Source organism: Aptenodytes patagonicus, chromosome 8, assembly GCF_965638725.1.
Source record: "Aptenodytes patagonicus chromosome 8, bAptPat1.pri.cur, whole genome shotgun sequence".
NCBI lineage: Eukaryota > Metazoa > Chordata > Aves > Sphenisciformes > Spheniscidae > Aptenodytes > Aptenodytes patagonicus.
The window spans coordinates 8879387-8906960 of record NC_134956.1 but is presented as its reverse complement, the minus strand read 5'-3'; the positions used below and the strand labels follow the sequence as shown (position 1 = coordinate 8906960).

Sequence of the window (27574 nt, the reverse complement as noted above, 5' to 3'; positions counted from 1 at the left end):
CAAAGGGGTCCAGGAAGGCTGGACGTTCTTCAAGAAGGAAGTCTTAAAGGCGCAGGAGCAGGCTGTCCCTGTATGCCATAAGAAGAACGGGCGGGGAAGACGACCGGCCTGGCTGAACGGGGAGCTATTGCTGGGACTCAGGAAAAAAAGGAGAGTTTACCACTTGTGGAAGAAGGGACAGGCAACTCAAGAAGAGTACAGGGATCTCGTTAGGTCGTGCAGAGAAGAAATGAGAAAGGCAAAAGTCCAGCTAGAACACAATCTGGCCGCTGTCGTTAGAGACAACAAAAAAAGTTTTTACAAATATATTAATGACAAGAAGAGAGCCAAGGAGAATCTCCATCCTTTATTGGATGCGGGGGGGAACATTGTCACTGAGGATGAGGAAAAGGCTGAGGTACTCAATGCCTTCTTTGCCTCAGTCTTTAACAGGCAGACCAGTTATCCTCAGGGTACTCGGCCCCCCGAGCTGGAAGACGGGGACGGCGAGCAGGATGAACCCCCCGTAATCCAAGAAGAAGCAGTCAATGACCTGCTACGCCACCTGGACGCTCACAAGTCTATGGGGCCGGATGGGATCCACCCGAGAGTGCTGAGGGAGCTGGCGGAGGAGCTCGCCAAGCCGCTCTCCATCATTTATCAGCAGTCCTGGTTAACGGGGGAGGTCCCGGACGACTGGAGGCTTGCCAATGTGACGCCCATCTACAAGAAGGGCCGGAAGGAGGATCCGGGGAACTACAGGCCTGTCAGCCTGACCTCGGTGCCGGGGAAGATTATGGAGCGGCTCATCTTGAGGGCGCTCACAAGGCATGAGCAGGACAACCAGGGGATCAGGCCCAGCCAGCACAGGTTCATGAAAGGCAGGTCCTGCTTGACCAACCTGATCTCCTTCTATGACCAGGTGACCCGCCTAGTGGATGAGGGAAAGGCTGTGGATGTGGTCTACCTGGACTTCAGTAAGGCCTTTGACACCGTCTCCCACAGCATTCTCCTAGAGAAGCTGGCGGCTCACGGCTTAGACAGGTGGACTCTGCGCTGGGTCAAAAACTGGCTGGACGGCCGGGCCCAGAGAGTTGTGGTGAATGGAGTTACATCCAGATGGCGGCCGGTCACAAGCGGTGTTCCCCAGGGCTCAGTTTTGGGGCCAGTCTTGTTCAATATCTTTATCGATGATCCGGATGAGGGGATCGAGTGCACCCTCAGTCAGTTTGCAGACGACCCCAAGTTGGGCGGGAGTGTTGATCTGCTCGAGGGTAGGAAGGCTCTGCAGAGGGACCTGGACAGGCTGGATCGATGGGCCGAGGTCAATCGCGTAAGGTTCAACAAGGCTCAGTGCCGGGTCCTGCACTTGGGTCACAACGACCCCATGCAACGCTACAGGCTTGGGGAAGAGGGGCTGGAAAGCTGCCTGGTGGAAAAGGACCTGGGGGTGCTGGTCGACAGCCGGCTGAACATGAGCCTGTGCCCAGGCGGCCAAGAAGGCCAATGGCATCCTGGCCTGTATCAGAAATAGTGTGGCCAGTCGGAGTAGGGAAGTGATCGTGCCCCTGTACTCCGCCCTGGTGAGGCCGCACCTCGAATACTGTGTTCAGTTTTGGGCCCCTCACTACAAGAAGGACGTTGAGGTGCTGGAGCGTGTCCAGAGAAGGGCAACGAGGCTGGTGAGGGGTCTGGAGAACAAGTCTGATGAGGAGCGGCTCAGGGAACTGGGGTTGTTTAGCCTGGAGAAAAGGAGGCTGAGGGGAGACCTCATCACTCTCCACAACTACCTGAAAGGAGGTTGTAGCGAGGTGGGTGTCGGTCTCTTCTCCCAAGTAACAAGCGATAGGACAAGAGGAAATGGCCTCAAATTGCGGCAGGGGAGATTTAGATTGGACATGAGGAAAAATTTCTTTACTGAAAGAGTGGTTAAACATTGGAACAGGCTGCCCAGGGAAGTGGTTGAGTCCCCATCCCTGGAGGTATTTAAAAGACATGTAGATGCGGCGCTTAGGGACATGGTTTAGTGGGCATGGTGGTGTTGGGTTGACGGTTGGACTCGATCTTAGAGGTCTTTTCCAACCTTAATGATTCTATGATTCTAACTGAACTATACCATTAGCAAACAGTTGTTTGCAAGTCAGCAGAGTTCAGAGTGAAGGCATAAATTCATCTGGTGTTGATGCCAATATTTTCCTGCTGCACATCTTTTTGAAAAACCTGAAAGATTAATATTTGCAATTTTACTTTGAGAAAAGAGAGCTCTGGGAACCACTGCAATCCACCTTGATATACTTTTTGCTCACAAAGAGAACATATTCAAGAAGCCTGGCATTGTGCTAACTTAGTAACTCAGAAGCAAAGCTGAAATTTCCATGCTCTGTCCTAAAGGCTCTATTAGCATAGGCAACTGTGATTTGCATTTCCTTCATTCACTTTATAGTGCGTAACATATGAAGAAAAATCCTTGTCATTTATGCAGCTTGATTTTAAGCCCAATGTTTTAGGCCAATCTATCTAGGCCTAATGACCTGTGATGTAAAAATTGGAAACTGCAGCTAACCAGTGCTAGAAGAAATGCTTTGGTTTGGGCAGATGCTGAACTAATTCAAAAGCATTCCTAACTCAGGAACCCTTAATCTAGTAGAACATCTTGGCACTAATCGAAGACTGAATTCCTAAAAGCAACAGCCTGAAACTACATCTACTCAAGAATTTTACCATTTAATTCTAGAGACAATTAAACTCTATTCAAGTAATGCATTGTAATTTCTATTAAGTGATATTTCTGATTGCATTAATACCAGAGATGAAAGCATAAAAAGAAGTCCTTTCCTTTTGGAAAACTTCACTGCTCATTTCATGCATGTCCAGTGGCATTTTCCATAACTTTCAATTAAAGAAAGATTAAAGGAGTCAATTTGCCTTCTGATTAAAAATTGAGGCAGAGCTTGGTTAATATATGAACACAGGAAAATCTCCATCCTCAGAAACAAGGTATTTTGAGTTGAAAGGATTAATGCTAACTTCTCACCCAAAGTGCAGAATAAGGAGTTACGAAGACTCAAATTCCAGATGCATTGGAAGTTGCAACTAAGAAATATAAACAATAAAAGCCCCTGAATTATGCTAAAGTAACACCAGGAAATCTAGGAGATATCACATCTCAAATCCTCAGCAAAAAGTCTTGCAAGACTCCTACCCTCTGTGGCTCAGGGATGTACTATAACAAAGGATGTGTCATATTTAATGGCTCTCAAAGGACTTCTCCCATCTCTTTTTGAGTCCATTAAGCTTTTAGCATCTGTAACACCTATTGCAAAGACACCCCCAAGTACCATCCTTCTTGCCGTTCTTTGTGCCTTTTTCCAGATCTAGTCTTACTGTTTGGATTTCAGTTCTAGTTAGTTTGTCCATCACATCAACCAGAGGACAGATGAGATGATGGATGACAGGAAGGACAAAGTATTTTTCGTACCACTTAATTCTGTTTCACCATAATGGTAGATGTGTACTACTCAGATAAGTGTTTAAAAACGCTTATTCTCCAGAGATGTCACTTTTGGTTACACTCTGGCATTTCTGCTCCTTTCATACAAATGTTAAATTAGATTTGTATGTTTAAACAGCTTTGAAAAGAATTTTGAACTGAGCTCTGAAGCTCTTCCTATCCCCTTCATGAGTGATGCAGTAACGAACAGTTCAAAAGTCCTTGTAAAAGGGCCCATTTGTTGATGCTACCAGATCTGGAGACAAGTTACTCTATGCAAGTTAAATTGGTGGAGAATAATTAATTTTAATTGTATATTTGGCTCTTTATATTTACATGTATATGTTTGTGAGTATATGTCTGCAAAGTCTGGAAGAATTATCCTGAGCTGATAGGACAGACTTGGTACAGTCTGAAACCGCCTCATGTGGCATTTGGAGGGAATTATCGTTAGCTGTGCTGTAGTTGGAGTCAACTATCATTACAATGCAGTGTAGATGATCAGAGCCCAAGACTGAAGTGAAATAGGGAGAAAGCCAAATTTACAGCAGACATAACCATTAGTATTTCACAGCAGCAGATGGCACACTCCAATCTAAAACATCTATTAGAAATCATTAGAATGTGTCATTTATTCCTATCTGTGGTAATTGAGAGTAAAATCCCCATATGCAATTGCGTGCAGATCAAGGTCTTACTTTTCTGCACACCTGGTACTGTTTTACTGAAAATTGTTGCAAGCACTTTGTATGTATCAATTAATCTAAGCCCTAACTGGGAATAATGATAAAGCAATGCAGTAACACCTCTAATTCTTCATTTGTACTATTACAGATATAATGCACTGATGCATGAACCTATTTTGAATTATTTTCCACAATGTTTCAGACTTGCTTAATTTCTTAAGTTTTAGTTTCCCTAGGTTTCAATTTTACCTTCCTCCTTTTGTAACATTCCAATAGACTCATAACTTGTGGGTTTATTTATTGTTACCTATAATCTACCTAATCATCTTAAAAATTATTAAGACTGACAAACTCAGTCTCTTGACAGGTGTAAAAATCCTTCAGAAATCAGTGTTTTGTGAGGTGGGACTAATCCTGCATTCTTCAAAGCATACAATGTAGGTTCACAAAGCCTCAGATCACAGGCTATTTATTCTACTCATTTTAGAGGATACCAGACAGCTTTTCAAAGCCTTCTAGCTTCAAAGGCTGTGTCCTGGGATATTGTTGGCTGAAGTGGACTTAAAGCTGACTTAAAACAGGCTGTGCTTGAAGCATAGCAGCCTCCAGGCTGGTTTGTAAAAGCATGTAATTTTATATTCAATCTTATCTGGGTTCTGGAGTTAAAGCACAGATTTCCCTGACATTCTCCTGCTTGGCCAGGCTCAACTTTGTTGTACTACCAACACAGAAATGAGCTGAGAGATACAACTGGTGGGATGTGAACTCAGAGACCACTGCTTTCTTAAGCATTTCAGTTCATTAACAACTAGAAAATCAGAATTCCATGGCTTGGGCCTAAGGTAGGCCTAAAGAGAAATATATCCCTTGGAGAAGAGAAAAATTGTTACAGTACCTAGAGAGCCTCATAATTACTTAATCACCTCTAAATTTAGCCCTTGTCTTCTGTATGTAAACCATGCTATGAAGTTGCATATAGGACACATATAAGTGACCCTCTCAAGTTAAACCTTAACTTGCAAGACACTTGCTTCCGTTTTACTAATTTGTTTTGATGTATCTGAACAGACCTCAGTTTCTACCTTCTGTTATTTTTATCCATTGTCAGCTAATGAAGTATATAATTTAGGTACACAGAGGCCCTGCCCATTTCTCATTCAAGTTACAGTAGTGTCAGTGTAGATTATTCAAGTGTAGTAACTCAAGATAACTTCACTATGGTGAAAACAAGAAGAATTAAATGTGATAATTTTGGTACTCATGGGAAAATTGGAGGTTTTACTGGCAAGTACCGCTGCTCATTATGTGTGTTCCTATGTATCAAGTGAAATACCTAAAAATAAAAAGCGATTTACAAAATACGTGTTTGCCATTAATAGACTATAAATCTAAATGTTTGAAAGACATGGAAAAAATCTAGAGCCAGATATGCAAATGTAGACTCAGATTTTGTAATTCTTGAGTGCTTGCTAGCATAAACTGAAAATGAGGCAAAGAATACTATGCTCTCAGCTTTAGATTGTGAGCCAGAGCATTAAAAACTTGGACGCACAGAGGCTGCCACTTTGCCAATAACAAGAACTGCACTGAGATCCAAAACTAACAGCATAAGCCTTCAGCTAGGGCTAGAGAGCAAACAGAAAGGACTGTTGACTGGGAGTAAACACAGTCCTGATACAAATGGAGAAGATGTACAGATGTGCAGCCACAAACATATTATACAATCTGGGAACACATATGCTGCACTGGCTGGTGAAAACAAGGACACTACCCCTTAACCTCTACAGTTAAGTCTAGCATTTGGCACTAAGGAGTCACTTTTTTTTTTTGGATGAAACATGTAATACATACTATCCAGGGAGTTACATGTAAGTTAGAGAGAGAAAAGTAGCCAGATGAAGACACTCTAAAAAATAATAGGACATATGGGATTCGGATGAAAACTGGTGAGCAGCAGGATGTCCATGTGAGTCACCAGGATCTGAAGGGTGCCTAGCAGTAGCAGGATCAAGCCCTCAATCTAAAATAGATACGCATAAGAGAAAAATCATTATCGATGCTTGGAGAATTTTTAAGCCGAGTTTACTGTTGTTAACAGGTGATAACAAGCTGTCCCAGTGCATGTTATTGGAAGCTGTCATTTTCAGCTGTCATTCTTGCTAACAGAATGCCACATAACATGATGCAAAATATTGCACGTATTTCACCCACTCAGATTACACCTGCTAGCGAGATAAGCCTACATTCTTAATTTTACTGTTCACACAGCGACCAAATGGAAATCAGAATTTTGTGCAGTTTCTAATATTTGTGGGTTTGGTTTTATTTGTTTACATTTTGTATAAAACTCATTCAGTCTGTGTATCATCAACAGATTTCTAAGTAAAAAGCAACTCACAAAACCCAATCACCTCTAGCTAAAATGGTTTCCTTAGACTCTTTGGACATTTTTAGTACAATCTGGTATACCCCTAATGTTTTCACAATTTGCAATTAAAACAAGATCTTTTCCAACTTTTACTTAGCAATAGCTAAATCTACCTTAGCTTAATCCAGGGATAAAATTAAAACATATAAATTGTCATTTCTCTTGTCCTCAGCAAGTAACATCAGTTTGACAACGGGCAATTTGTTGGTCTACAGATAGAAAGAATCCAGATCTATAATTATATAAATGTCAGTTAAGACAGGTTCCAAAGCCACTTGAATATCTGACTTTGATTATATTTCACTAGATCAATAAATATTTGCTTGTCTGTCTAATAATCCCAGTATCATTTGTAATAAAATGAAAACTGACATTTATGTACCTGTAAATATCTTCTACATCAAGAACTCATTATAGAGAAACAAATAAAATAACTCGTGTGCAGTTTTGAATTTTTTGAATTTTTCATTTTCTTATGCCTTGCATTTTGTCTGATCATGACAATATTCAGCATCCTGTTTTAATGGTTTTATTTTTTGTGCTGTCAATGGAGACTCTACAAAGATGTCTTAAGATGCATCAGATCAATTAGCTCATTAATTCTACAGGGGGAAAGTGTTTAATACTGAGCCACTCAGCTTAAATTGTTTCTATACCTTTTATAACAATCATATTCTAAATACAGTAACTCCACGAAGTTTTTACATTAATTTTCTTTGAAAAAATTGGTGACAGTTGGAGGAATTATCAAGTGCTGAAATGTGGGCATAGTTTTGCCTTGAAAGGTATTAAATGTGTTTTGGTTTTTGGTTTGTTTTTTTTTTTTTAGAGAATCATGGCAAACCTTCCCTTTCCTTTCAGGAGGGATAAAAATAACTGTCATCATCACAAACACAAATCATATAAAGCACATACTAATTCTATATTCGCACAGTCTCTTTGAGAAAATCAGGAGGAGTTGGAGAGCAAAACCCAAAGAGTTGATAAACCTACACTATGAGAAACAATACATTAGCCTATATGCAGCTATGCATTATTGTTAGACTCTTTAGTATTGAAGGTTTGCATGTTTATAGCCGATTTTATATCTCTGATAACAGACAGTGGAAACAGAGATTCATATTTTGCAAAATTTTGTCTTTCAATCCTAGAAGAATGCCAGCTTACCATCTTAATTATCTTTAACAGTGACATTATCTTAAAAACATCTCATATTCTATATTCTAGTATCACAGATTTTATGTGAGATTACACTCTGGTGTTATATTTTTTAGCAACAGCATATTTCACCTTGATTTGCAACAAATGACCACACAAAATTAAGGGGTAATACTACATCCTTAATTGCATCCAATACTCCACAACAGATGTGCTATTAGTAAATAGTCCCACTTGGCCAGACAAAGAAATTCTAAATGTGAGCTGCTGAGAGCAACTGGAACTATACTCTAGGTTATGCAAGATACATCTTGAGATAGCGCGTCCATTCTTAAATTTGCTAATAGTGATCCTTACTAGTAATCAGTTCTCTTCTTTCATAAATATTTTCCAATATTTGAACTGTTAGAATTATATTTGTTATAAGGTCCTAATTGCTGCAAAGACTTACTGCTGAGTACCAAGTAGTACAGAATATTCTCATTAATTTTCAGCACCTATGGTAGGTAGGTTCTGTCACAGACTTCTTGAACGACCTTGGACAAATCACTCACATCATATATTTAGGTGCTTAAAGACTGAAAAAAGAATGTAATGTCCTTAGATGGGAATGGGGTTAGGCAGAGAAATGTCTACCTGTATATTTAGGTGACCCTAGTCCTTTAAAAATCTTGTGTTCTTTTTCTTCCCTTCTCATTTGTAAAATCAGGACTAAACATATCTTCAGTTTCCCAGTCTATGACCAGCTGTCTGTTTATGTTGTAAGATTGTGGAGGTTCCATATCTGATGCTAGAGTAGCATTTAAAGGTGGGGACTTACAGAGTTAGGTTTTTTTAAAACCTTTTGCTGCTTCTACGGAGACAATGTCAGGCTCACAGCTCTTGTGATTTGTTGTTTCTGAATGGTTAACAAATGATTTGCAGTCCCCATGGCAAGCAATGACAGTTGAGAGCTTGCTTTGTTCTAATTTATGTTAATATTGTGAAATATTTTGCAGAAATACTGCAAAAAGAGAGCTTTTAAGCTTAATCAGAAATGACATACTTAAAAACTGTAGGCTTGCACGAAAAAACGCTAGTCCAAAGGACATAAATGTAATATTACATTTATCCAAATGGAATAGGCAAAAAAACCTCAAATGAGCAACGAATAAATTTGTTTCTAAAATGTCTTCTTAGCCTGAGGAGTCCAGTAAGATGCTGTGACTGGAAAAAGTATGCAGCTGAGCTCGTCTGCTGCAAAACTCACCGAGATTTCCCACTGATGGTGTTGTAAAACACGGTTTATTTCTCACTTAAACATTGAAGCTTGTTTAAAAGTAAACAAAGCTCAGTGATTTATGAACTTACCCAGTATAACACATCAGTCCATCCTTCCATGGTTATACACTGGAATACAGTCAACATCGCAAATGCAAAATTATCGAAGTTGGTTATGCCTCCATTTGGTCCAACCCATCCACCCCTACATTCAGTGCCATTCATGACACACTGACGTCCATTCCCTGAGAATGCACAAGGTGCTGGATCTTCTTCAACTAGTATATCTGAAAATTGACCAAAAAACCTCAGACCTTTCCGTTCTCAAATTTTTGTGAGTTAACTCTTTGCACGAAGAAGTATCAACCCTGTTGGAAGGTAAATCCAGGTATCAAGCTGAGAAACACTGAGAAAGGCAACCTGTGGGAGCTTCACAGCTTTTAGTGTCTCTCACATCTGGGCCTTACAGCCTTAAATAGGCTAATCAAAACTGAATGTATAAAAGAGCTCAAGTAATTAAGCAGTGAAAGGAAGCATGTAGTAATACAACATATCCTTTTAGATACATAGAGTCTACTTCATTATTTAGCTGATAGAAATGTACCCTTCGCCATCAGCTACTCCCTCATGATGTTTACTTCCTTCAAAATTCTCCCATAACAAACACTTTGATTTCATCATTTCACCTGGACAGAGGAACACCATTTTCTTTCATCACTCATTTCAGAACCGCACTTCTTACCACACTACCACAATCTTGGAAGGAGAGACACTGCCAGATTGTGAACTCAGGAAAGTATATCTTCCCTGGAATAGGACTAGCTAGCTCTTCAGTTATCAGAGATTAGAAAAAACTACTGAGTTGTCCCTTGTGAACAGTCACCCTTACTATTTTCAGTACTGACATTTCAGTTACACATTTCAGAAATGAAAACCTATTCAGAGCATGTTCTAGTCTCTAACTAGTTTGCATTGTTGTTGTTGTTTACATGTAATGCACTCTTCCTAAAATTATGAACCACAGTAAAAATTGGGGTTACAACAGTTCTAGTGCTTTGGCCCACGTTCTATTTCAAACTGAAATCCCACAGATTGGAATAAAACAAAATTAATCCCTTATTTTAGTCAACAGTTTCATGACTTACCTGAATCAATAAGAAAACAAGATTTGTGCATTTTTCCAATAAAAAGTTCCAATCCTATAATAGCATAGATTATGATTACAAACAATACCAAAAGGGCAATATGGAGGAGGGGGACCATGGCTTTTATAATGGAGTTCAGGACAACTTGTAAACCTAAAAGAAAAAAAAGGAGATACAAGATATGAACCAGACTTCTATGTCTTGCCTTACCGAATTGTCTATAATTACACATTATTAAAAATTAATGATACAGGCATGCAGAGTGAATCAGCTTTAAAAAAATCCTATTGCTCAGAGCCACAAAATGTTCTGTAACATAAAATACTTCATAAGAACCTAAAACTTGTGTCAAAGTCTAATTATTTCCTCTGTTAATAAAGGTTATGCCATAGAAGTCAATGCTTGAAATGTGTCACAAGAATTTATGGCTTTTTAGAAAGAAAGGGCATGTAGTCAGTATGTGGCTGTAGGTCATTTTATATGACCTTTAAAAAGTTCTGTGCTACAACCACAACTTTGTGGCAAGTCCTCAGAAAATGTACACCCAGCCAATTACAAAACTGTATTTTTGGTCTGGAGAGATAGAGTATAGTTACCTGGGAAAACACATTTTTACTCTGAACAAACTTACTTTTTCATCGTTTACCCCTCACATCACTTTCAGAACTACTTCATTTTTCTTTTCTTTTCTCCTTAATTAAATATTTAGCCAAATTTGGGTCTTACCAAAAGAAGTAAATCCCAGACTAATGAAGCTGCCACAGTACCAATGAGAACAAAATATGGCTCATTTTTATTTTAACAGACTTCCTTTCTGACATTTCATAAGGCTGCTTCTTTCCTCACTGAAGTTCTTTTGCTAAATATATACCATCACGATCATTTCCATGTAACAGACTATGATACAATAAACACAGCATTAGGATTCTTCTTTTGAATGTCTTGGAAAGAGCCAAATTGTAAGCCATGAACCTCTTATTCAGCCTAAATAGCTTCAGTAATTAATAATCTTTCCTGTTTTTTTAAATACATTATCAGAAAATTAAATTGCTTTCTTTAAATAATATTGTTCTACTTTTTAAGTTTCCTAATTTATCTGTTAGCTCTACGGAGATAAACAGAAGGCATTCATGTGCATTGGAGGGGGCAGGAAATATGAAATGTGTAATGTGCTTTGGCATACACTTACCAACATATAAACTATTTTAGGACCACCTACACTTTCAGATCTGCAGGGTTTTGGAATAAAAAAAAAAATCGGAATTTTTTTTCTGGTGTATTTGCATTTTAACATGTAATTTACTTTTATATAAAGCTTCTAAAAAGGAAGTGTATTCCCCTGTCTGCTTTTTGAACTGTGTAAGAAGATCATACACTGAATGAATTCACAATCCTTCATTCAACTTGAAATAGGGTATCATTCATCTCGAAAAGCACTTGATATACATAACCAGATAACAAAAAAAATCAACTTCATATTATCTCATTTCTGTTAGTGTCTGGAACCAGAAAGTTAAATAACCAGATCAGTTACATTATTCATTCCAATAGAATTAAATAGAAAAGAGCTTACTGGGCACTCCTGATACAAGCCGGAGAGGTCTCAATACACGAAAGGCTCTTAGGGCTTTGACATCAAAGCCACCAGGTTTGCCACCTGAGTGGCTGCCACCTTCTGTTTCTTTGGTTAATTGTTCCAATATTACACTAAATAATCTAGAAAATGAGATGAAGGGTAAGGTCATCACCATCCATTTACCATGCAATCAAAGGCATTAGGAAATTACTTGAACTGCAGATAATTCTGAAAAGCTGTTCAGCTGTCAAAATGAGAGGTATATTTACACATTAAATCATGACAGGAAGAGTTATGAAGTGCAAGAGTTTCTAATCCCTCCAGAGAGCGATGATCACACGGTATCCGATAAATTAGCATTCTGCTTATATACACAATCTGCTATTTTTAAGTAAATGAAGCTACTTTGCCACTTCTTTGTCCAAACGTTTCAGCTGTAAGGTTTGGAGAATTAGTCTTCTCTTTAGAACATGAAATAGATAATCACAAGAAACCATCTGTTTTAATTTTGGTGGAATATATGAACTCCAAGTGACACTGCAGTTCAATATTCTAAATACAGACAGCAAAAACTGAATATATGAAAAAATAGAGTCCAACATTTAATAACACCAAAAAGATTTGTTTCTTACACATAATATCTTTGAGGATAAAAATACTCCCAGATGAGTCATTTATTATATTGTATTTCTTCACTGCAGAAATGAGCTAGTCTCATTAGAACAGTTTGGAAAAGAAGAGTTTTATTTTTCTTTCCCACTTCTAGCAGCAATTCAAAGTGATGCAAGTGGTTGAAGTCCAAAGTAATCTTAGGTTTATTTTAGTTTGGACCTGCTTTTCAGATGCATGGTTTTCTAGACTGTGGCTAGACCACGCAAACCATATTATCCTTTGCACAGAGTCTGTAGTTCAGTAGTTGCAAAACTGAACTTCTCCTGAAAGGATTATCAAGTCAATAGAGTTTTGTAATCCTGAAAAATGTTTCACACTTGTAAAGGACTCCTGAAACATGCAGGTTTTTGGTTTTGTCAAGAAAAGTTTTCACAAATCTGTCATGCTGGATAGTTGCTAGAAATCATGTAATATTTAATAGGTTGCCCAAACTAGAATATTGAAGACTTTCTTCTCTTCCCCCAGTAAGCACAACACCCACCCCTATCCTGCTTCATTCTCCTCCAAAATGAAACCCAGCCACGAAGACTACAGATCTTAGAATGAACACCAGCAACCTACATACTGCTATAACCACAGAAATCCAGATGTTTAATATTTCAGCCCTATAATTTAATAGAAGCATAATTCTAAGAAAATGAGCCATCTCAATGATTTCAGAGTGACTATTCATGCTCTAAAGGCAGACATGATTAAACAGACTTCTGAATCAAGTCCCGAATTAAGAGAAGCTGTTTTCAGCCTGTCAGTCCATACATCATTCAGAAAATTAAAGGGCTACAGGCACAGGAAGGTGCTATGAAAGCTTTCTCTACCAGGACTTTATTCTTTCACAGAAATCAATGGAAATTACGTGGCACAGCATGCAGGCAAGCAGTAGACTGTTCTGAAAGTAATTCATACTCACTGGTTTCAGAGAGAAGTGAGAAAAACAGGAGAAAACATCACATTCACAGCTATGTCTACAGTTCTGTCATTTTATGTCTATCCTATAAAGCCATTTAGGTATAAAAACCATTGATCTCCTTTATTACTTTTAAAATTGGCATTTATTTTCCTGTACAGTTTACCAAAGTTTAAATGCCAAATTTGATGTTGTGGAAAAAAGTCTCTATACTTGCTTCTCTTTTGCTAGTAGAGATTTCTTTTGATATAATAAGACTTATGCATTTGGACTGCTACAGTTTCTGCTGAGAAAGCACACAAAGCAAATTTCATCTAATACATCCAATATAGGACATCATGGCAGCTCTTTCAAAGCTATTAAAATACCTAATGAAATTTCACAATGAAACTAGTCAAATAAAATCAGATCCAGAAGTGATTCCATATCTACCTTGGGTTATATATGAAAATCAATTTCTCACTGGGCTTTTAAGTATTAATTAAATAAGTGGATTCATGCTTGCTTACTTGCTTATGTGGATTGTATTCTTCTTAAAAGAAGAAACAAAAATATTGCTCACAGAGTGCAAGAACAAAAATACTGCTCTCAGTTTTGTCAGTGCCTGATGTGTTATGAAGGGTCCACCTTGTCTTCCAGGTAGACCAATGACAACCTACACAATAGTTTATATGCCAAAACTTTTGGTTTTGAGCTAGGATTTAAATCTTAGTGTGATATTTTAGGTATTTGATAAGATGTAGTCCTTTTTTCTTTGTAGTTTCCTTGGATTCTGTATGAGCATTTGACCTAACTAGACTTAGCCTCCAATAATGAGTGTTTTATGAGTTAATGGAAAACTTTTTAGTTATCATGTATTTAGGACACAGCCAAAGATAGAGGTCATGTTAATTAGACTGCTCCAGGGTTACTGTAACTCCATGGTCACTTGACAAGAGGGAAGAAATCTATTCAAGTGACTGCCTGGCAAGAGAATAGAGCTCTTATGTGTGATAGTCTCCACACCTGCCTACCAAGCTTCCCCTTCAGGCACAGAGGCCAATCTGTTGAGAATGACCTGACCTGATGAAGGATCTATTTATATACAAATTTTAGTCCTGGACCAAAACTGCCTGAATGCCAAGCAACTGGCCCAAATACAATCTTCTCAGTAACATTTACTATCTCAGAATCAAACAGTTATAAACTGGATATTCATACATTCATAATACTTGCCCAAATTTAATAACGCTTTACCACAAATTCCTTTACTTTGCGTCTTTTTCTTTTCCCTCAATGTAATGACGTGAGTTAAGAGCAGCACACACTCTAATTTCTGGGCCTTTTCAACTACAGGCAACCCTTGAAATAGATTGAACTTAAAAATGAAATTAGAATTGCACACTGCATGCCAAGGTCTTCTCTGCAAGCCAGCCACAACATACAAAGTTATATGTTGATAATGTTCTCCGTGTGCTATATCAATAAATGTTTTCAGTAAACAAAATTTACAGTACTGGAAATTCCTTTTTTTTCCCCAATATAATCTCCTCCATATTTAGGGAATTGGGGAATATATGCCTCAAGATTAATTCCCTAGATAGCTGAAGGTAGGATCTTCTAATGAACTAGCACAACCATTGACATGAAGTTGCTGACAAAAAGGCCAGATGTGTTATTTATCATAAGCAGGTGCATAACATAACTGTGGGTTGTTCTACTCTCCACTCTTCTGTAACCTGCATAAGGCCCGAGCAGCCCCTCCTCTGAGGAGCAGAACAAACTCTCCAGGGTTTCCTGGTACAGCAAGGCGCGCAGGTGGGGGAAGGCATTTTTAGCATACATTCTCCCCCTGGCAAGCCAAAATCATATATACCTGGGGCCCGATGTGCAGCACCCCAAAGGAAAGTACTTAAGTGTCCAATTCTCCTCAGATTTTGGGAAAGTCGTGGAATCACTCAGTTAACTCTGTCTCCCCTGACCACTCTCCTCCACTTCGAAACACGTGGGTTCTCCTAGAGGTCTCCGTAGAACAGATGAACTCCGCATAACCGCAGTATAGGGATAAATGAATAAATGACATAACAATGTATGAACCTAAACAGATCAACCTTTATCACATGGAAAGACATCAGGAGTTCACCTTGGAAAAAATCAGATGGAAAAGATTCTGAAAGACAACAACCAAAGAAAATTTTTGGCAGAACTCAGAATTCCCTGGGAACTTTTCTATAAAGCTGATTGCGCAACACAGCCTGCAGCCACAGATAGTGTTGAAATTTTTTAGGAACTTGTTTTGAATTCTTCCACTCATATCAGCTCATTCTTTTACTCCAAAGGAACAGAAATCAAGCATAGCCTGTTACTCATAGCCAAACAGACTTATATCTACCTGACTGTAAAGAAGATTTTAAATCTTTATATAATGAAGGATAAGTTACTTACCCTACTACTACTATTACAAAATCCAATAAATTCCATCCATTTCTAACATACGCATTGGGGTGTAATAATAATCCATATGCTATAATCTTCAAAAATGTTTCAACTGTAAAAATTATCAGGAAGGCATATTCTACTTTTTCCTGTAAAAGACAAAAAAGTACAATGGAAGACAATGTAATGTAACAGCTTTTATACTAGTTAGAATTTGCAGTAAGTGGGTAAGTTGTATTGATCAGGACTAAGGAGATAAATACTTCATGGCAGTTTATTTTACAGGTTTTAATTGCATAGCACTTAATGATAGCTGTACTGACAAGGTTATAATTACATAATTGCATGAGATTTTCCTGTTTTCACATTCTGTGAGAGAAAAAGGCTCTGTTTCTGCAAACATGGAAGTATACTGTACCTTTGCTTAAGCAAATAGTCCCATCCAGGTCAATAGGATTCTTTGCATTCATTAAAACCAGAAAATGCTGTAGAACAGGGCCCTGGAAATATCCTTAAAAGCTATGCAGTGGTATACTTACTTTCACTATTCATTATGTCAGCCTTTATTTAATTAGGACCCACAGAGTTCTACCTAATAAGGGAGTTTGAGACAGTGTTATCCCATACTAAGGAGAGTCAAAAAGTTGTAAGCTATTTAAGAGGGTCTTCATTTAATTTTACACTGTCTTGCAATTTTTTCACGTTGACATGGAAGTTTACATTGATTTATTCTTCCTTCCATGTCACCAGAATTTCCTTAAATCACCCTAACATGCTTGAAGAAATTTTAAGTTAATATATCACCACCTTGTATCATTGAAGCTCCAACTTCAGATTTGTTTCAATGCTTTTTTTAAACATCATTCGTTTCTTCATTTTACCAAAATTCTTACTTTAAACGGAGTTATACATTGAATCTCTTTTCCTAGCTAATTTGACAATATTTTTTTTGTGTTTTTTTTTTCTATAGTAATAGCATATTTGATTTGGATAAATTGCAAAAGTCACTGCTATCAAAACAGACCAGTTAACACATTTGTTGCTTTTTACCTTCAGAAATCATCATTTCAGCACTTTGTATAATACTTTTCAGTTATCTGTTGCTATGCAAATATTAGAGCCAAGCATAAGAGACACAAAGAGAATGATTCATTTTTTTTTAACTTGTTCAGGAACACATGATGTTGCTCACTTATCACACACAGCGTTAAATGTATGGACTATAATTTCTCAGAAAGGATTACAATCTCCTACTATCACATACTCAAATATAGCACAGACATTACACACAAAACTATGTACTTTCTATTTGTTACACAGATTGGCACTTTCACATACAACCAATTAAAAAACAAGCTTTGACCGTTTGTGATTTAAACAAAGATCTTTATATTCTCATGTGCAAAGTCTTTAATTTGGGAGGCTAGATTTCTTTTCCCCGTGAAAAGGCCGTTTAGGGTTGGTTATGTATAGGATGTGATATATCCATTTATAAATCTGACACTGGTGACCTAATAAATGTAGAGGCTTATCGATAAACTACATACTCCTCTCCAGGTCTTCATCTCCAACAGGCAGCACCCTGGGATCACGATGAGAGGTAAGGCTTTCTCCTAGTGCAAAGCAAGGATTCCTGGATCTCATTCTCTGCTCAGGTCAGTCCCATACTCCTGCCTTTTTCCTCTGCTTTGAGTACACTTCATAAACACTGTAGAGCTTCACCAAAGGCAGGTTCTCCTCAGCTGCATTATATTTTGCATGAGATCTTCCAGCCCACTGAAACTGATGGACATCCTCCTTCTCCTCACTCCCTTCTCCTGATTTTTTTTCCTAATTCTTACTTCTAAAGACTACAATTGTCCCTTCCACTCTAATTTATCACCAATAAACTGGAACAATTACTGGATAACAAGAGTGAAGTGGCCTCACAGAAGAAATGTCAATGGTTTGTGCACCAAAAGCCATCAGATTTCTTTGGCTAGAGAGCACCACAGATGTTACAATATGAATTATCAGAATTCCTGAGAAACATACTGCAAAAACACTTAAATTCAAGCAAATCCTACCATGTATGCATTTCACAATAACAGCTATTTCTGTCTCCCTGCATATAACTAAGTCTGCAGCTTGGATATAGAAAGATAAATAATGTAAGACAACATAAGGAAGACAAAAATATTATGGTTGGCATTTGCTATGGGCAAAATATATCTCAAAATCATAGTAGTAAAAGAAAAGGTGAGACAAAAGAGATAGAAAGTTTTATATATGCAAAATTTCAACAGCTTCTTTAGATAAAGGGAACATAGGACACAGGACTGGATGGGACCTTCTGGGCCAAGATGACCTCCTGGGTCATCATGTCCAGTGTCCTGTTATTACAGGCAAATATGTAGTTTAATTCTGCCCATCAACCTACCAGATTCCATCCTAAAAAGCATCTTTGCCCTTCACTGCTCCCCTTCAAAGAATGTTCTAATGCTCTTCTGTTATTTGGGCTAGGCACCAGCCCTAGCCTAGTCGCAGTGTAACTTGCTTAATGGTCACATACCCTTGCAGTTCATTTTAATGTGACAGTTCAAATCTAACAACTCTACCCTATCACTTTTAAAAAAACAATTGGTCTTGTTCCTGTTTATTTTATTTCCCTTTTATGGAAGCAGGACTGTTTCTTATTTCCTAAACAGTATTGCAAACACGCTATTCAAACAATATGGGATGTAAGACAAGCTCATTTTTTAAACCAAGTGGTGGGCTTAAGGTCAGTGCATGTCACTTAGCAGATGGACCATAAGAAACCTTGACAGCTAGACCAACAGAAGCCACATGAATCTCAGCAAGGAAAGATGTAAAGTTCTGCACCTCAGGTTAAATAATCCCACATCAATATGGGCTGAGAAAGGACCTGGAAGTCACAGTGGGCACCGAGTTAAATATGCGCTTACTGTAAATCGGACAAATTCCACATTGGGCTGTATTAGGAACAGCATGGTGAGCAGATAGACGGAAATTATTATCCACCTCTACTCAGTGCTGGGGCTGCAACACTACTACAGTTTCGGGTCTCTTAGTTCAAAAAGGGTGTTGAGAAAGTGCAGACTCCAGTGAAGGAAAGATCTCCTCTCCAGCAAGAAGGATCTCCTCTCCATCAAAGAGGTGGCTAAGTGAAGGTCTAACAGTAGACTACAACTACTTGAAAGGGGGTTAAAAAGACTATGAAGCCAAACACGAAGTAACGGCACATGGTAAACTAAGGGAAAACAGCCACAAGCTGCAGGTTTGGAGGCTCACAGGATGTTAAGAAAAACAACTTTATCAGAAGGGTAGTGCAGAACAGGAACATGCAGCTTCAAAGCACGAATTTTTGAAGATGCAGCTAGGCAAAGGTACAGCTGACCTGATCTAGTGCTGGTGACAGTCCTGCCAGGAGCTGAAGGACTAGGTAACCTCCAGAGGTCTCTCCCATAGAATTACAGTTCTGTAATTTCTATTATTCTGATACAATTCTGATAATTCTTTCATGATCATAGGGAAAAGTACGGATAGATTCAGGGCATGTACAACTACCTACACCCACTACACATTCAACATGTAAAAGCCCCTGCGTTCTACATGATGTTGAACACTAGAAAAGTTTTCCTTCCTTCCTGTGGAAGGATAGAAGTGTTTCCTTCCATTCTTGTTCCCTGTTGTAAAGCACATATACGCCTGGTTCCAGAATTTGCCCCTAGAAACATATATTCATAATAGATACAAGATAGAATCAGGGATGATGCTATTAATGGAGCCAATGGCACAAGGGAAAGATGCTTTGTAACAACAGCCACTGGGCAATCCAAGAGCCACGATTTCTTGAAAACCTTGAGAAAAGGAACACAGATATTTCTATACATCTACAACCAAAAATGCCTATTATTTTCCAGTGTTTCATTTTTCGTCCCTTCCTCCTTTCATTCCTTTCTTCTTCTTTCATGCTCTCTCACACTCACTTTTTTTTTTAAATTACAACTTGTGTCTTCCACAGAGGCCAGATGAATGATTTGGCCCAGTAGTTAACAACATTCAAAGTACAGGCCGTGCTTTCTTTACAGACTGTTTGGGGTTTTTTTAATAAGTAGGCAGCCAGCAGATGTTCTAACACAAACTGCAAAGTTAACAACCTGCTCACCCTCAGGAAGGTACTGGCAGTCCCTTCTCACATTGCCGTAACTTCTTGCCAGTCACTATGGACATCAATTTTTGCCTCTGCAACCGAGATACATCTGTAGGCCATATGTCACCTAGCATGTCCAGAGCTTAAGCAACCATTACTCAAGAGTAAATAAAGTTTAATCTATCATACCATTTTCAGTATTATTGGAAGAGTTGCAGAGGTAGGGTTGCTATGTAAAAATAAATCTAAAGCAGTAAGAAATAATTTAAAAATACAGGCTGAAGACTGCAGTTCTAACAGTTTGATGCACACATTTATCTGCTTTCTTTACTCTATAGTGGAGAAAACTATCCCTGCACATCTTATTTTGTTCAAATTAGTTGAGGTCTTGAAGTGAATACTTTATTTCATTAAAAATGGAAGTAGGAACACTAAGAAATAAGACAACCAAACAAACAAACAAAAAAGGAAATACCTAAGACTGACTGTCTGTCTGAAAAACAAAATTTGTATTAAAAGAAACTGAGAATACAATTTTGGTTCTAAGAAATTGCACAGATTAGATTAGAAATTGTACATCATTTCTAGTATCTATTATTGCGTTTAGTTCTATATTGCATCACAAAAGTAGCAGAGAAAAAATGACAGCTGTAAATCTAAAGATACGAAGCACAAAAATGTCTGTGTTACTAAGGATCTAATCCTATGGCTGTATAGATTGATAGTAGTTTGTTCACTGATTTGATACCACACAGAGCTAGGTCATCTCTCTTTACCAGGGGCTGACTCCTGCAAAGGCTAACACTTTTGTTAACATTGCTCAAAATCTTGAAGTCTCAGCAATCTTTTTCTGAATATATGATGCAACAACAGGACTGATAAGATACACTGCTTTTCTGACAGAGACCAGTGAGCTCTGCTTTGATATTGATCGTGGAGTACAAAACAAAGGCTACCCTTATCCACTGAATTTCAGTGAAGTCATTAAAACTTCATGTTCTCAGCAAACAAATGCATTTGCTTTCTTATTTTAAGTAAATCAGCTTAGCAGAAACCCTGTTGCTCAGGAAGAAATCTCTTCCCCCCCACCCTAGCCAGATGGTGTACATTAGTCATCATTTATTATCTTCATATTTTCAAAATCTCTGAAAGAAATATGCAAAGCTACTGTTACACGTTGTAATGTGATGCACCAAAACTCTGCATTTAACTTAAGATGTCTCACAAGATAATTGTTTCAAAATAAAAAGTTATTAATTTGCAAAACCTTAATCTATTATGCTATGCAATTAAGTCTTCTCATATTAATTTCTACTCCCTGGGCATCAGAGATCGGAATTACTTCTTAACTGGGGGGATACATTTTTGCACCCAGAGTAACATACATGTATCAGAGTAAAAACTGCTTAGCAGATAAAGTGACTCAATTTAAGCAAAGTAACCAAACTGATCAACTTTCTGCAGTTTAGACATACACAAAACCAGATACTTTGACGTTCTTGATTTGGGGACTAATAATCAATCATGTGCTATTAAATAAGATGTGTGACTGATGCCTTGACAACATACAAAGCCATTTATCTTTTTGACAAACAGCCATTCTTTCAAATTCTGCCACTGGGAAAACACGGCATTTGTAAGACAGAAAAGTAACTAAGTTTTGAATTTTGAGATATAATGATTTAATTTTTCACCTCATATACCCTTATTCCCCTGAAAATCATTTGTGAGCTGCACCACACTAATACGAAAAAAAGGAAAGAAAACCTATTTATTCCCACATGTGGAAAATGTTATAGCACTTTCCCAATATAGAAAATGAAACAAACATGAAATCCATATACCTGGCAAAAAGAAAACAGCACTAAAGCTTTATTTGTTTCTGCTTTTAAAGCTGATAAAGTAATTTACTTCCTAGATTAGACATGGAAATTACTCTCCCTTTATTAGAAGAATTAGAATTATTTATCACTCAAGAATTCTGTGATAACTATTGGGTTAACTATGTCTTTAGATACATAACAGCAAACAAGGGAGGGAGAGTTTGTAAAACAATTTTAAGGATGTGTTCTGATCAATCCAGTTAAATTATGCTACATCTTCCTGACCAGTCCTGATCCACCTGAGGATACAACCACTGCTCTCAACTGCCAGATGTCTGCATCAGTGTTCTTGTAAGGGCAGCTTTGCTTTTCAAGAGAGGAGCTCTGCAGCAACTTTAGGAATATAATTACATACCCATAATTATACTTCTTTAATACAGACATGGACCAATAGACATTGTTTCCACACTTCAAGTGCACATGACGTTCCATGTACATGGGACCATTTTATGTTTGACCAGCAACGTCCCCTTGTTTGACCAGCAATGTCCCCTGACCTTAAATTGCTCCCAGGACACCCTCATCCCCACATCTTGGAGTGCAAAGAGTTGGACAGACCTCAATTCCTGAGGACTAGGATTCCAGTATGGAAAAGGAAACAGCTTGTGTAGACATTGTATCTTAAAGAATCATTTAACTGCTCATGTGGATTCCACTTTGGTGACTAAATTATCTCTATGTTTCTAGTTAAGTAGGAGCATTCCCCCTTAAACGGTAACTGCTGAACAACTCTATCAAAAAGGCACCCCATCGAGATATATATGCTAAAGAAAAATGTTTTACGAAGGTGTGGACAAAGATCTTAGTAGTTCTTTCCAAAATTCAGAAATTTGGAAGCAATTAGTGGACAAAGTTCTGATGTGGCTAAGCCACTTTCATATATTAACTTATAATATGTCTTTATGCATTCAGAAGCCTGTTTTGGGAAACTTTGAGAATACATTTCCTAACCCTTATGATACCATCCAGAGGTCAGAGTCCAAGCATGTTCTTGAATTTACAAAAGTACTACAAAAAGTGTAAGAAATTTAGTGTTAGTTGTGAAAGTCTGGAACAATAAAACTGAAATGAATACATTGGCTCACACGTAAAATCCAGGGCAACTCCAGGCAGGAATTTGGCATTAGGCCCCGAAATATCGCCAATCTTCTGAGGCTCTTAATAGGACACCATCATACTACCACAGATCCAGATGCTTTGGCAGTTAGCACTGGTACATCTGATAGCAAGGTTGATACTTAAAAGTCAATACCAAATGCAAACTCCATATTTAGGAGTAGAACTAAGTAGGTGCTACACACCATAAACATTCTTAAACCAGTTTTATATAAAACTGAAGAGATTTCACATTCCTAGTACCACTGCCAAGCAACAAATCTCACCCACAGCATTTCCACTGTTTCTAAAGAGGACACAAAATCTTTTCATCTCATTTGAACTATGAATTCACAATCACTTGGTGTAGCACCAATTAACAACAGTTATTAACAACAGTTACACACTCTAGATCTCAAGCAGGCATTTATGCTTGCAAGAAAAGAATGTGCAGTAGGACATCTCAAATACTGAGCACGGCAAAAGAACAAAATGGATGTGCAAGCTATACACTGATCTATATCCTCTAAATGCATTGTAGGCCTGCATTTCATCTTTGAGTGTGATTGCTTCCCATATTTTTAATCGTATATTATTTTATATATTTTAATCGTATATTATTTAATATTTTTAATATTTTTAATCATATATTTTCCACTTTACTTTGTAAATAACACAATAATGGAGATATAGTTAAACACCTCAGTTCTGTAAATAAGCATTTGTACAGACAGGAAAGTGTTGCATCCAAATGACAAATTTTCACACCGAGTACAGGCATCTGTGTGGATCCGTGCTGGTTTTGTTCGTGTAAAAGCTCTGTTTAGTACATATGCTAAATATGTATTGTCCATTCATAACACTAAATAGGAAAAATCCAAGTTCTTTGTCTAGTTTTTTCCTGTGCTATATTTAGGCAGAACTCTCTCTGCTCTCTGACAGGTAATACAGAGCTTTGCTGAATAACAGCTAGGTGGAAACAACAGACATATCCATTCTGTATGTACCTTATTAAATACACTATTCTATTCACTATTGAAGGGCCGGAAGGAGGATCCGGGGAACTACAGGCCTGTCAGCCTGACCTCGGTGCCGGGGAAGATTATGGAGCGGTTCATCTTGAGGGCGCTCACAAGGCATGAGCGGGACAACCAGGGGATCAGGCCCAGCCAGAACGGGTTCATGAAAGGCAGGTCCTGCCTGACCAACCTGATCTCCTTCTATGACCAGGTGACCTGCCTAGTGGATGAGGGAAAGGCTGTGGATGTGGTCTACCTGGACTTCAGTAAGGCCTTTGACACCGTCTCCCACAGCATTCTCCTAGAGAAGCTGGCGGCTCACGGCTTAGACAGGTGGACTCTGCGCTGGGTCAAAAACTGGCTGGACGGCCGGGCCCAGAGAGTTGTGGTGAATGGAGTTACATCCAGATGGCGGCCGGTCACAAGCGGTGTTCCCCAGGGCTCAGTTTTGGGGCCGGTCTTGTTCAATATCTTTATCGATGATCCGGATGAGGGGATCGAGTGCACCCTCAGTCAGTTTGCAGACGACCCCAAGTTGGGCGGGAGTGTTGATCTGCTCGAGGGTAGGAAGGCTCTGCAGAGGGACCTGGACAGGCTGGATCGATGGGCCGAGGTCAATCGCGTAAGGTTCAACAAGGCTCAGTGCCGGGTCCTGCACTTGGGTCACAACGACCCCATGCAACGCTACAGGCTTGGGGAAGAGGGGCTGGAAAGCTGCCTGGTGGAAAAGGACCTGGGGGTGCTGGTCGACAGCCGGCTGAACATGAGCCTGTGCCCAGGTGGCCAAGAAGGCCAATGGCATCCTGGCCTGTATCAGAAATGGTGTGGCCAGCAGGAGTAGGGAAGTGATCGTGCCCCTGTACTCGGCACTGGTGAGGCCGCACCTCGAATACTGTGTTCAGTTTTGGGCCCCTCACTACAAGAAGGACGTTGAGGTGCTGGAGCGTGTCCAGAGAAGGGCAACGAGGCTGGTGAGGGGTCTGGAGAACAAGTCTTATGAGGAGCGGCTCAGGGAACTGGGGTTGTTTAGCCTGGAGAAAAGGAGGCGGAGGGGAGACCTCATCACTCTCCACAACTACCTGAAAGGAGGTTGTAGCGAGGTGGGTGTCGGTCTCTTCTCCCAAGTAACAGGCAATAGGACAAGAGGAAATGGCCTCAAGTTTCGCCAGGGGAGGTTTAGATTGGATGTAAGGAAAAATTTCTTTACTGAAAGAGTGGTGAAACATTGGAACAGGCTGCCCAGGGAAGTGGTGGAGTCCCCATCCCTGGAGGTATTTAAAAGACGAGTAGATGAGGCACTTAGGGACATGGTTTAGTGGACATGGTGGTGTTGGGTTGACGGTTGGACTCAATGATCTTAGAGGTCTTTTCCAACCTCAATGATTCTATGATTCTATGATTCGCACTTCCTTACATACCCTTATAGAGGCACAGACTATCTTTCTGTTTCACATTGTTCTGAAGGAACAAGGTAACTGGCATGATTTTGGAAATTTGCTCATCAATTACTAAAACTGTAACAGACCCCCCCATAAATTTACCATCTACTGAAAAATTATCAACAAAGGGACAACGAACCAATCACTTTGCATTGACTCTGTACTTGCAAGGTGTGAAAGGCAAGCTGCAGAAATGCTAATAGGCAGTGACACATGAGTTTCAATCCTAAATCCATACAACTCCTATTGAAGATTGAGCACAGTATGCCAAAGAATCTGAATTGCACAACAGAAAGCAGGCCAAACAAGCAATAAAGAATATAACTGGAATAGCATCCAAATTACTTGGGTGCCTTTCTGCCACCCTCTAATTGATGATATTCAGGAAAATAATGTCAGCAAAATAAGGAAAGTAGAAGAGGCAATATTTATGTATACCATCACATAATTTTACCTTACATAGTTGACTAGAGTCAGTGTCAAGTGGTGAATTAAACCTGCATCTAGTCATAAAACAGCATTAAAGTAAGGTTAAATATATTTTGTTACTTGCTAGCAGTTTTATTTATTTGTAAGAGAGCAGGTTTTGGATAGAAGCCAAGGGGTAAGAATGTTACTAGGCGTCAGATACTTCAGTGAACATCTTCAAATTCTCTGAGAATGTATAAACCAAGAGAATTTTCTAATCCCTGTAAATTCACCTCTGACCATGGAGAAACCCATGAGTAGAAAACAGACAGGAGCACTGATAGCAGTAAATCCTCTACTGATTCTTTTTTTTTTTTTTTAATATAAGTTGGAACTTGGAAAATTTTCAAATGTTACAAGACTGGTAACAACCCCACTTTGTATGTTCAACAAGTGTTTCTTAGATCCAGACTTCCCAGAACATTTGAAGAGAAACTAAAAAACAAGGACAAGGTGCATAAAAAAAAAAAATCTCCAAGAGCCAAAATAATTTTTCCTTAAAACAGAAAAATTCCAGACCAAAATCTGACCAATTAAATCAAAGCAAACTATAATGCATTTCAGCATTTAAAAAAAAATACTGCTATGTGAGCTTTCCCCATGTTTTCTGTGAGCTCATATGCATCTTCTTGCTAATCATACTTAAAAAAAATATATATTGATACTATATGTTTCTTAAAAAAAACTGTCATAAAAATGTAGTCAACCTATTCAGGTGATATTGCAATAGCCTGGATTCAAGCCTATCCACTTTTTCCTATGTCCATTTTTTGATGGCTTCATAGTTTTCCAACCTTTTTCGTTCTTTGACTAATACAGTTCTGAAATGTACAAAAGAGTGGCTCTCATATGTCAGTTAACAGTCACTTTGTGCTCAGCTTTTATGTAGGTGAGCTTGCCAAAGCAAAAGTCTACCCCAACAGCCAAATTATTTTCCAGGAGATACTTCATGCAAGCTTTCTTCAAGTCACTCTGAAGGAACATGGCATCCCAAATGAAAAGGAAGTGAGAAGACCAAAAAGGTAACAGTTTTGTGGGTTAACTATTCATTGACAGCTCTATAATGTTCCAGTGCTGTGTTTAAAGAATGCCAAGGACTTCCTGTAAAAAAAGATTAAAAAACAATACAGAGAACAGATTGGTTTTGTAGTTATGTTCTGCACTGATAGTGTCAGCTGGGAAACAGAACAATACCATATTTGTTGAGTAGGTGTTTTTTGCCCTAGATTTATCCATCTGATCGCAAATCTAATTTCCACTTTGATTACAAAAGAACTGGGTAAAACCGATAGAATAGTTTCATTACAATACTTTACTCATTAATCTGTCAGATATATGACTACAGTAGCTCTTTGCCTTTGTCAGTTTAAAAACTACAGAACGATTTGTTAAAAACCTACCCAATGAGACAGTCTGTTTTTCTAAATACCTTTAGCAGGATAGAACCTTTCATTATGTAAGGCTAAATAATTTAGTGTTAGTTTGGTGTTTTGGTTTTGGTTTTTTGTTTGTTTTACTATGGTGGAGAAGGTTAAAGAAATCTCCATGAATAAGGCTTGCAAAAAACTTAAACACACCATCAAGATCTGTATCTACCATATGTCCTGGTCTGACTTTGAAGTTTCAGAATATGAAGAGAGGACATGGTTACGTCTATTACTTTATCAGAATTTTTCTAATCTACCTTCTCAAGTTTTAAATGGCAGACCCCTAGACCAGTGTCAGCCAGGGTGCTATGTCCTACACCTGTGGTCTACTAGTGCCTCCTACAAGCCAGCAAGATCAAGAAAAGAACACTTTCTTC

At 38.6% G+C, this 27574-nt stretch overlaps 1 protein-coding gene across 8 annotated transcripts in view; it reads right to left on the bottom strand.

Annotated features, from left to right (window-relative positions):
* Nucleotides 1–27574, bottom strand: part of CACNA1D (calcium voltage-gated channel subunit alpha1 D) — a 213610-nt gene that overhangs the window by 114572 nt on the left and 71464 nt on the right. For all 8 annotated transcript variants that reach the window (XM_076346263.1, XM_076346262.1, XM_076346268.1 and 5 more), the window contains exons 4-7: nucleotides 15723–15862; nucleotides 11720–11862; nucleotides 10147–10299; nucleotides 9092–9288 (exon numbers count right to left, since the gene is read on the bottom strand). In XM_076346263.1, coding sequence (XP_076202378.1) covers nucleotides 9092–9288; nucleotides 10147–10299; nucleotides 11720–11862; nucleotides 15723–15862 — 633 coding nt within the window. The remainder of the gene's footprint in view (nucleotides 1–9091; nucleotides 9289–10146; nucleotides 10300–11719; nucleotides 11863–15722; nucleotides 15863–27574) is intronic.